Source organism: Corylus avellana, chromosome ca1 (assembly GCF_901000735.1).
Source record: "Corylus avellana chromosome ca1, CavTom2PMs-1.0".
Taxonomy (NCBI): domain Eukaryota; kingdom Viridiplantae; phylum Streptophyta; class Magnoliopsida; order Fagales; family Betulaceae; genus Corylus; species Corylus avellana.
This window is the reverse complement of record NC_081541.1, coordinates 43,855,517-43,867,641: the sequence shown is the minus strand read 5'-3', so window position 1 is coordinate 43,867,641 and position 12,125 is coordinate 43,855,517. Positions and strand designations below refer to the sequence as shown.

At 36.5% G+C, this 12,125-nt stretch overlaps 1 protein-coding gene across 1 annotated transcript; it reads left to right on the top strand.

Annotated features, from left to right (window-relative positions):
- The first annotated feature begins 3,180 nt into the window (after positions 1 to 3,180).
- Positions 3,181 to 11,857, top strand: LOC132183189 (probable protein arginine N-methyltransferase 3). The gene is made up of 7 exons (XM_059596597.1): positions 3,181 to 3,570; positions 4,110 to 4,664; positions 4,801 to 4,898; positions 9,211 to 9,289; positions 9,377 to 9,637; positions 9,728 to 9,895; positions 11,209 to 11,857. The coding sequence occupies exons 1-7, from the start codon at positions 3,268 to 3,270 to the stop codon at positions 11,647 to 11,649; spliced, it is 1,905 nt and encodes a 634-aa protein (XP_059452580.1). The 5' UTR covers positions 3,181 to 3,267; the 3' UTR covers positions 11,650 to 11,857.
- The last annotated feature ends 268 nt before the right edge of the window (positions 11,858 to 12,125 follow it).

Below are 12,125 nucleotides of genomic sequence, written 5' to 3'. Positions count from 1 at the left end.
ATTGCTACAGTGAATAGCAATTTGGAGCTATTCACTATAGCACACTAGATGAATAAAATATTGTTTATTATATCTTTATTTCAGCTCTTTTCACCCAACATCTTTTATTTTTTTCTGAACACCTCTTCATATTTGTTATGTCTCTTTCTCAAACACAAAATTTCTTTACACAAAATTTATCTCTCTCGCTCACACAATTTCTTCATACAATTGGATGAAAAAATTGAATGCAGAAAAAATTTATTTCATGGAAACAAATCAATTGCAGTTGGATGAAAAAATTTAATGCAAAAAAAATTCACTGCACAAAAACACATGGATGGAAACAAATCAATTGCAGTTGGATGAAAAAAATTATTTATGTTATTAATTTTAAGAATTAGTACCTACATGTGAGATTAATGTTTTTCATATATGTTTATTTTTGTTTTTATGAATGATTTTTATATATGTGTTTGTTTTTCCCTTCAATTAAGTGTTGGCAATAATATAATAAAAGAAGGATGATAAATAATATTTTAAAGCAAATACTTAATGAAATAGAGAATCTGTTGGAGTTTGTGGTGAAAAAAATAATAGTTAAAGTAAAGAATTATACTTTTTTCACTAGGTAAAATACTTAAGAGATATGTTACCAAAAAAAAAAAAAAAAACTTAAGAGATATGCTATAGTGCAATAAAAATATCATTTTTTGCCCCATAGAAGTTATAGGTGGGAAGTGTGATACAGTCATAACTTAAACCCAACTTTAGCCCAACTTTTACCCAACTTTTAGACCAAATGTCTCTCTCTTTTTTTTTTTTTTTTTTGAAAGGTTCTCTCTAGTTTAAGGCTTTCTCTTGAATTCTCCACATGCAGTTTTTATCATTTTCCTTATTTATATGATGGAATAGCTCTTCACTTACAGAAAATAATACTTAATCTAAAAAATTAGATAAATATATATTTATTGAGGAATTTAATGGGTTTCCCCGAAGGCCCATTCATTTATTTTCTACGACCTAGATTGAAAAAAAATAATAACTTCACTTACACCCCTGATGCATGAGCAATTTTGCAACCATAACATCAAAGTTTATAAATTTTTAATGTTGGTATCTCATGTTTCAACTCCTTTTAATTTTATCCATTTTTGGTTATAATGCTCAAAATACCCCCTTTTAATATATATATATATATAATGACAAGGCATTTTTTTATTTATTATTTTTAACAAAAAATGGGGCATTTTAACCAACAACAAAAAAGTGTGAAATTAAAAGGGAATAAATATGAAATATTGATATTGCAAATTTTAAATTTTCAAGATTATAATTTTAAAACCGCTTTATACTTCCAAAGGTGTAAGTCAAGTTTTCTAAAAAAAATCCTAGATATTCTATGGGGTGGCCGGCCACCATAGCTTGACAAAACTATAGGATGGTCGCATCATACCGAGTGTCATTGGGGTGACCACAACCATCATCAATAACATTGGGGATGGTCACAACCACCGCCAATGGCGCCATGGGTGGTCACACCACCCCCGAAACTCCTCAAGGGTCCAGCACGAAAGGGCTTTGAAGGTGGTACGATCACCCTGTGGTTCTACCATGGTGGTAGGCGTCGTCATCAAATTAATGAATACGAATAATTATTTAATTTCACATTTTTTAATTCTCAATCAAATCTATTGTTTTTCCTAATGAAAAATCGTCATTATGCGTACCAAACATGTCCTAAATGTATGCCACGCTGGACAAAACAATTGATACCATATCTCTCCTATTTGACACGTCATGATAAAATTAAAAGATAGGTGGTAGCTCACCCCTAACCTACGACGGGGGTGCCCATCACCATATGAGAGGTGGATGCCCTTGTCCTATTAAGGGCAATGTCCCAAATCACGGAGGGAAAGTCACCAATCATAGTGGACGACCTTCTTTAAGGAGGAACAAGATCTTCTTCAATTCAAACGAACTAAAAAATATATAGTTAATTATATTGAATATATATTTTTGTCTTTTCACTTTCCATGGGACAAAAATACTATTCTAATATAACTAGCGAGATATTCTCAGTTCAATTGAGGATTCTAATTCCTGGGCATGTTTTGTTAGTTGATTGAATGGTAAATAAATGAACTTATTTACAATGAGAATAGAATTTAGAAACTTAATTATTGAAATTGAAAATTGATGGGCTAAGTTAAATTTCGCATGAAGACCTGCTAACTAAAACTAATTTCCCCTTTATTAACTAATACAAAGTCTTGAAATCTTAAACATTTCAATTGCAAAAAAAAATTAAAGATGGAGTTAAAAAATAAATTGTGGTTCCTATAGTTTCAAGTCCCTAGTTTTCCCTTTGAATTTATATTGTTCTTCCTTTGTCTTCCCCTTATTGTCCAACTACTGGTCTACCATTGATAATAAAAGATTGTTTATTGGTCAAATGCCATTAACAAAACTAATAATCTAGGAAATAGTCAAATTTGCCTTCATACTAAACACCAAACCCCTATCTCTCTCTCTCTCTCTCAAAAAAAAAAAAAAAAAACCTAAAACGACAAAAAAAATTTATTTTCAAAATAAAATACATTCGACTTTACATTTAACACATTTGGATGGAACCCATCCTTTTCAATCTCAATACTTCAATAATGGTCTTCAAGAAATAACTAAATCGACTAGAGACTATGCCTCGTAAATCGAAAATTAATAATTTGAATCCCTTTTTACTCTCTCTCATATTTTATGGACATATTAAAAAAAAAAAAAAAAGAGAAAAGTAATCAATGGTGGTAATAACAGTGAGAGAAAATTGACTTTTGTAATGTTTTTAATGCGATAAATGATAAAATTCATTAATTTCTTAACTATATTTTAATCATCATTATAGTAAATGGATGAATCTATCATTGAATTTGTGTGAAATCCAAATAAATTCTTAAATTTAATGATTGATTTAGTGCATTTATAAAATAAGATGAAAAAAAATGAAAAAAAATAGAGAAAATATTATCGTAAATCAATTCACACCCTTGTGAACTTTTTATTTTGGGGCAAAGCACATATGTGGAAGTTTTTTTTTTGTTTTTGTTTTTTTGTTTTGGTTTTGCATAGGCCTTAGGGCTTAAACACTTTATATATATATATATATATATATATTTTAAAATATTTTTGTTTTTTTTTGGGTTCTGCATAGGCCTTAGGGTTTAAACACTTAAACCGCCACGCGAACCGTACCACTCTGCTCTTTCCAAACCCTCCATTACAGCACACATGGCCAAAGCTCTCCCACCAAACGAAACAGAATCAATGGACTACGAACTCGAAGAAGAAAGCGAAGACGAAGTGCTCGAAGGCTGGGACGACTGGGAAGCCGAAAAGGACGACGTAGAAGAAGAAGGAGACAGCTCCGACTCCGACTTACTTTGCTTCTTCTGCGACTCCAAGTACGGTTCGTGCGATGCGCTATTCAAGCATTGCAGTACTTCACACCGCTTCGATTTTCGCGGTATTCGGACAAGCTTGGGTTTGGACTTCTACGGTGCGTTTAAGCTCATCAACTACGTCCGCTCTCAGGTGAGTGTCTTATTTGGTTTGATATCTGTTTGGTTCCTGAGAAGACGAGCGAAAGTAGAGTAATAAAACTCACGCTGGATTAAAATTCAGTATTTTATGAGCGTGTATTGAGTTTTGGTTGCTGAGAAAGCAGAAAAATTACGAGACGGAAATTCATGCCGAATGAAGTAAAATAACCGTGTAAAGCTCAGTTTAGTGGAAAATATTGTTCTGTGCTGTCTTTTCTTGCATATTCTCAGCATTCAGAGAAGATGTTTTGGTTTGCTTTGTAATCTCTTCTGCTTGGCTGTCAAGAAAAATGGAATCGATGTGCTCTATTATTGCAAATCGCTCAGTTTAATGGTTATTGTCGTGTCGAAGTCCAATGATGAAAACCATGTCAAGGGTTTTGATTGCATACACACACATGCGTAGATTAATTGAGATAGTATAGGGATTTGAGGATTTGTGTGCGAGATTGCAAGGTTAATAACTTTGTGCATATCAAAAGTTCATGGTGTGATATTTTCTAATCATCTATCATTCCTTTTTCATACCAGGTGGCCAAAAACAGATGTTGGAGTTGCGGTGTTACCTGTCAGTCTAACCAAGATCTTCAGAATCATTTACATGAAACAGTCAACGTTGAGGACATTAAGTCGCTTTGGGAAGATGATAGATATCTGAATCCTTTCATTAAAGATGACTCACTCTTGTACAGTTTCGGTGAAGATGAAGCAGGTGAAGATGACTGTACTGCATCAGCTGACAAAGAAGAACTGATGAGGGATTTGGAAAATTTTGAAGAGATTTCTATTGATGACGAGAATGCAGGGGACACTACCGTATTTAGTGCAGATACCTGTGACGAAAATGGAGGGATAATTGTTTCTGCTTCCAATGACTATTCACACACAGCAAGTTCCTTGGAGAAGGTGGTGGTCAATGGTGTGGATTCAAGAGAACATGCTGACTCATCTGGTAGAAAATTGAAAGATAAACCTTTAAGAGCTTCTTTTCCTACTCTTATTGCAAAGGATATCAAGAATGCGAACAAGAATTATTTTGGGGCTTATAGTTCATTTGGCATCCACAGAGAGATGATAAGTGATAAGGTTCTTAGTTTATCTCTTGGTTTCTGGTAGATGTGAACTTTACTTGTGTCAATTTTTGCTAGTAAAAAAGCTTGACTCGGAGGAAAAATGTGCAAGATTTTTGTTAATGCTATCTCATATATAATGGTTATTGCAGGTAAGAACAGATGCTTATAGACAAGCTATCTTGAAAAACCCTTCTCTCCTGAATAATGCTGTTGTGATGGATGTAGGTTGTGGGACTGGCATACTAAGGTTAGATGACAAATATGCTTTGTCTTACTGTTGTTATGATTAGAAGAGTTTTAGCTGTTTATTTATTTGCATCATAGTCCACTATTCCATTACCAGGTGCTGATGCAGCTGAGACCATTAATAGAAGTTCTGAACCAGATTACAGTTTTGACTTCCTGACTCTGTGTTCTATATCGCAAACATTCATCGTAACATTTCCTGTTATATAAATATCCTTGATCATCATTATTTTTGTATTAGGGAAGTGTATTTTAAATGTAAAACACTTTTGTTCTATACCCGCACGTGATCACATAAATTTTTTTTTTTTTGATAAGTAAAAAAGATGTATTAATCAAAGCGCAGAGGAGCGCAACCCTAGTACACAGGGAATATACAAGAGAGCGACTAAGAAGGAGAAAAAGAAGAAGGAAACATAAAGTGATCACATAATTATCTCATGATAATTGATATATGGAAGTATTCCTTTTGAAACATTTGTGCGTGATACAATGGGAGGCTACGGTTAGAAGGCTATCGCGCTTAATTCATGTAAATTATAGCCCTTTCCTGTTGTTTGGGGAAAAAAAAACAATATGACGATGGCTTAGTTTCCTTTAGTACTCTACTAGAAATTATAATTAAGCAATAACTTATAATCTGGATGGTCAAAAGTATCCTTACCTGCTAACCTGCCCTGGATGTTTCTTTCTACTTCAGGTGGTTCTGGCTTTTTAATGACTTGATTGAGCTACAATACATGTGAATCTACTAGTTGGTCAAAAGGATCCTTATGTAATAGATGTACTTATACTACAGATGATGACAACTTTGTAATGCCTAAAATGAGCCATATCATGAGTTGCTTCTATACGCAATGTTCTAATAAATTTCGAACAAACTTTTTTTTTTTTTTTTGATAAGTAATAACCAGTCTTATTAAAAGTGTAAAGGCGCCCCAAAGTACACCAGGAGTATACAATAGGATCACTTAACTAGAAAGGGAAAAGCGAACAAGAAAGTCATCGTAACTAATTGACACTGGGAAGACAAGTGCCACAGTCCAAAGGTACAATGTATGAAAGCAATAGGATAATAAGTCTTCCAAGGAACCCTCCAAGTCCTCAAAACACCTATTATTTCTCTCCCTCCATAGACACCAAAAAAAGCAAGTAGGCACCATCTTCCAAACCGCAGCACTCCCCCTCCTTCCCGAAGACCACCAACAGGCGAGCAAATCGGAAACCCGTCTCAGCATCACCCAAGACAACCCAAACCGACCGAAAAATGCTCACCACAAAGCATAAGCTACCTCGCAATGAAGAAGAAGATGATCTACCGTCTCCTCATTCCTCTTGCACATGCAACACATGTTCGTCACAATCACATGCTGCTTCCTTAGGTTGTCTAGTGTTAAAATTTTGCCCAAAGCCGCCGACCACACAAAGAAACTCGCCCTCGAAGGAGCTTGTATACGCCACACACTCTTCCAAGGGAATTGCCTCCCTTCAGTACATGCCAAGGAAGCAAATAAAAGTTTGACCTTGAAACGGCCTCGTTTGGAGGAAATCCACCACAACCTATCTTCATACCCTCGTCTCACTCGAGTAGAATGCAACACCTGGAAAAAAGAGACAAATACATCCACCTCCCAATGATGAGCCCATCTAGAAAAACTAACATTCCACTGATTAGAGCCACCCCGCACCTCCAAATGAACCGCAACTGAGGCGTCCTTCGCACAGGCAATACTGAATAAACCAGGGAAAGTTGTCTTGAATGCCGTATCTCCACACCACAAAACATGCCAGAAGTGAACCTTAGTCCCGTCCCCCACCTCAAAACGCGTAAAGCCTTGGAAAGTGTCCCACCCTTTCCTAATATTCTTCCATAACCCTACCCCAAAAGTACCTAAAATCTCCATAGAGCACCACCCTCCCCATAAGCTTCCAAACTTCGCATCCACCACAACCCTCCACCAAGCATCTCTTTCCGATCCATAACACCACAACCATTTTCCTAACAGGGCATGATTGAACACCATTAAATTTCTAATACCCAACCCGCCTTCCTTAATCGGAGTGCAAACCCTTGACCACTTCTCCAATTGGTATTTGAACTCTTCGCCTAGCCCACCCTATAAGAAATTACGCTGTAACTTCTCAATGTGCTTGGCAACGCAAACCGGAATAGGAAAAAGAGACAGATAATAAGTAGGCAAGTTAGTAAGAGTGCTCTTGATAAGTGTGACCCTGCCACCCTTCGACAAATACAACCTTTTCCAACCGGCCAACCGACGTTCTATCTTTTCGATAACTCCATCCCAAATATGCTTAGCCTTATAAGTGGCCCCCAACGGCATACCAAGGTACTTAATTGGCAGAGAGGCAACCCCACACCCTAGAATACCGGCTAGCATGCCCACTTGCTCCACATTCCCCATTGGAATCAACACTGACTTAGCCAAGTTAACCTTCAGACCGGATGCAGCTTCAAATAGTAAAAATAGACTCCGCAAATATCGTACTTGAGCAGGCATAGCATTGCAAAAGATCAAGGTATCATCAGCAAATAGAAGGTGTGAGACCGCAGTATTACCGACCTTGAATCCATCTAGCAGTCCCCCATTAACCGCTGCCGAAATCATCCTACTCAAAGCTTCCATCACAAAAACAAACAACAGAGGAGACAGGGGGTCCCCTTGCTGCAATCCCTTGAAACTGCTAAACTGCTAAAGAAACCATAAGGAGAACCATTGACCAGAATTGAGAATCGCATCGAAGAAATGCAATGTTCTATCCAAGAGCACCAAATCCCCCTAAAACCACACTTCCTTAGCATATGTAACAAGAAATCCCAATTCACAGGGTCATAAGTTTTTCCAGATCCATTTTGCAAATAGCCCCTAGCTCCCCAGATCTCAACCGACTATCAAGGCATTCATTAGAAATCAAGATAGGATCTAGAATCTGCCTCTCCTTAATAAAAGCACTTTGCGACTGAGATATAATCTTGTCCAGAACTACCTTCAATCTGTTTGCTAAAACCTTGGCTATGATTTTGGGTTGTTGTAACTGATAATTTAATTACCTTTATGATATGAGTAGTCACAAATGCAAAGAATTTTTTTAATATAAAATAATAAACTTTGAAGAGTACCTATGCAGCCTATATATAGAGTGGCATGGAATAGTTTGATTTTTTCTATTTTTTCTGAGTTTTGGAATTATGTTTTTTTTTTTTTCCCCTATAATTTAGGTGTTCTCTTGTATACTCCCTGTGTATTAGGGTTGCGCCCGCACTTTTGAATGAATATACATTACTTATCAAAAAAGAGTACCTATGCAAGACAAATCTAATAAAGGAATTATTATTGTGTGCTTGTATACACTGTTGGGCCACTTCTTGACAGCTTATGCCTTTTGTACTAATGGTTTTCAACATAGTTTTAGTCTAGCAGTGTGTTGTTTGTCTAAAAGGTTTTCTGTTGGAATCCTTTGAATCCTGGGAAAACTTCACCCATTTTAGTATCTGTTTATCTTTGTTTTTGCTTACGTGCTTGTGGGTGTTGGATAATCTCTTGACTTTAAGCTTTTGTTGTTCACGGTTTCCTATCGGGTAAAAGAGAAAGATATAGTATGACTGAACAATAAAAGAGTTTCATGGCCTGTCTATTGATTTGAAAATATGTTGTATAGTTATGTTTGTCTTACTAGCTGAATTTTGCTTGATAAAATCGTGTGTGATGTGCATTAATGGGATCCATGGCTTGCCAGTCCCTATACCCAGTTGACATTGGGATTCTTTTAGATGTTCTAGATCTAAGTTGTATCATTAAAACCATTCTATAATTTCAAAATTGTGTTTACTGCTCTTTCTTAATCCTCACTCATCTTTGAGTGGAGTCTTCTCATGGTGTTATATAGAAATAAATTGGGCTTTGGTTGTAGATACCACATCAGATTGCTACGGTTTATTGGCAGATGCCATTAACCATGTAGGCTGTTTCTATTGGTATGTTCCATCTATGGTTGATGCACTAGGATAAGTGAACCATTTATGTGGTGCATTTGCCTAAAAGTTTTTAACTCAGGCTCACTTTTATTTTAACAGTCCTTTACTTGAGATTCTTTAAGAAAAAAAAAAGGTCCTTTACTTGGGATGGCCAATCTCCATATACTAACACTTAACTAGAAGGAAAAAAAAGGTTACATTTACTAATGATATGTGAGGCCATCTATTTGTTCATTATGTAGTTCACCTGTCTATATGTCTCTCTTTCCACTAGGGTTGTTTAACTGATTTTTTTTTTCCCTTCTTTTTCTTTCACCAGTCTATTTGCAGCTCAAGCTGGGGCTTCAAGGGTAATTGCAATTGATGCAAGTGAGAAGATGGCCACAGTTGCAACTCAGGTAAATTTTCCTAGTTTTATAGCTGTTAAAGTCTCCTTTGTATTTCCTCTCACTGAGTTTTGCCCTCCTTTTGTTTGTTGTTTGCAGATTGCAATGGATAATGGCCTTTGGCGGAGTGAAAGCCAAAATGAAAGTAATAAGCATCCCACAGGGGTAATAAAAGTGGTTCATGGGATGGTTGAAGAGCTTGATAAATCTTTACAAGTTCAACCTCAAAGTGTTGATGTATTATTGAGTGAATGGATGGGGTATTGCCTACTTTACGAGTCAATGCTCAGCTCGGTGCTCTTTGCACGGGACCGATGGTTGAAGCCTGGAGGTGCCATCCTCCCTGACACTGCAACTATTGTGAGTCCCATACAATATTCCCTTTGCTTGTCAAATGAGTGCTTTTTAGTTCTTGAGAGCTTATCAATTTCTCTTCCATTATCTTCGCAGTTTGTTGCCGGATTTGGTAAGGGTGGTACTAGCCTTTCATTTTGGGAAAATGTATATGGTTTCAACATGTCTTGTATTGGCAAGGAACTTGTCGGAGATGCTGCACAGATTCCTATTGTTGACATTGTGGATAATAAAGATATAGTGACTAGTTCTGCAGTTCTTCAGGTTAGTGTTACCTCATTAAAAGTGACCAGTTCCTTTTTAAATAGATCGGGCAAAACTTGATTTTCCTTTTTCTTTTTTTCTTTTTATTTTTTATTTTTGGAAGGGCGGTGGGGTGGTGTGGAGTGGGGATATGACCTAGTATCTTTTAAGGCTTCCCTATCAGTTTACTTTGGCTTGTGTAATGAATCTGGATTTTCTGAAACTTCTTCAAATTGTTCATGAATTTTAAAACTTCAAGCAAATATTAGTATTTTAAATTCAGCTTTTCCATTTCACCCCAAAGGACCAAACTTAGGTAAAGTTGCCAGAGTATGTGGAAGAACTATTGCATTCAGTTGTTTAGATAGTGTCATCTACATCCAGAAAGTTGTATGCTTTGAAATATTTGAAGGTAAAAAGGATAAAGAGATATTCTGGTTTTAAGACCTTTTGTTAGTATCTTTTGGCCTGAATTTTCTGAAGTTCTTTTTCACCTACGTTATTTAGAACTGGCCAAACTTTCTAAAATAGGGAAATGATGCTGGCTGTCTTTGTTTTTCTTTTTCTTTTGGTTCATTCTCTTGGGTACCCCTTTAACTTCAAATTTTCTAAAATTTCTTTTGAGAGTCACCGAGTTCTTTGTGCATGATCATCAAGGCAGGTACAAACTCTTATGGAATTGCCTTAAAAGAGTTGGAAGAGATTTTTTTAGCACCCTTTTCTTCAACTCTGTAATTCCCAAGTTCACGGTCCTCAAAACTGCAAAATTGTGCCAGCATATTCAAAATTGTTTTGACATCCCCCCCCCCCCAAACACACACACCAAAGAAAAAATCGTTTCTGTAAACTTCTCTTTTTGGATGAATTTTTTGGTTAAACACAATTTTTTTTGGATGCGTAATTCCCTTAACTTCTCGCACTATTCTTTATGACAAAATTGATTTTGGCACTATGGTTTGTCGTTCCCATTTTTAGGTCACAAATATTCTGGACCAAGTCTAATTCCTAGATTAGTGGTAAACCTTGACTAATTTTCTTGTCGGGAACTTTTGGATACTACACATACTAACTATACATGCTTATTATACTTCTATGATGTACTGATATCAGTAGAAGCGTATTTAGTAATCGAAGAATTCTGAAGCATGCTAATCAGTGATTTTTAGAAAATGTTTTTCCTGATTCTATTTTCCAGTTGTGCGCCAGAAATGAAATTGATGGATCTATCTTTTTCTCTTAAATAAAAATACCTTACATAGATTTTATATTGGCGTTTTGATGTATAAATCTGGTTTTTAGTATGTGTTAAAATGCAATTTTTTCTTTGGCTTCAGTCTTTTGACTTGGCAACAATGAAACCCGATGGAGTGGATTTCACTGCAAGTGCTGTGCTGGAAAGCCTCTCAAATGATTTGGAATGCCGAACAACATGGTGTTATGGGGTTGTCTTGTGGTTTGAGACTGGTTTTACCAGCAGGTTCTGCAAAGAAATGCCAGTTGTGTTGTCCACATCCCCGTACACACCCAAAACGCATTGGTCGCAAACAATCCTTACATTCCAAGAGCCGATTGCCATAGCATCATCAGCAAAACCGAGTAGCGACACATTTGCAGCAGTTGGCACCGATGCCTGTCCCGCTACGAAAATTCATTTGCGCATTAGCATTGCTCGTGCTGTTGAACATCGCAGCATTGACATTTCCTTGGAAACTGCCGGTATTGGCCCTGATGGTAGGAAACACAAGTGGCCTGCACGACTTTTTACCCTACACTAAGGACATATCCATCGTTGCTGCTGAACATTGCAGCATGGACATTGTCTTAGAAACTGCTGGGATTGGCCCTGGTGGTAGAAAACATGAGTAGCCTGTACAACATTTTAATCTACGTGAGGACATAGCCGGTAATTCAAAAGATGGGGTAATCACACTGGCGTTTTCCGTTTTGGCAGCCAGTGTGGATTAGTTTTGCCTCGTTTTGTTTTGTTGTTTCAGTATCCAATTTTTTTCTATAATTTATTCAGTCTTCTAAAAGCTTTCACTATTATATTATATTATATTATAGTTGATCTTGCAATTAATACTGTTTGGCCAGGTTGAGCATTGAGGTGCTCAGGCTGTGTTCAATTGTCTTTTGACGTAAATTTAGTGGTTAGAGAGTTAGAAACCGTGAAACCGTGTTGAGCAAAACTCAATGGTTGCTCAGAGTAATACTAGAAGGACTGCCTTCAATAGTCTTCTTTGAGTTTTTT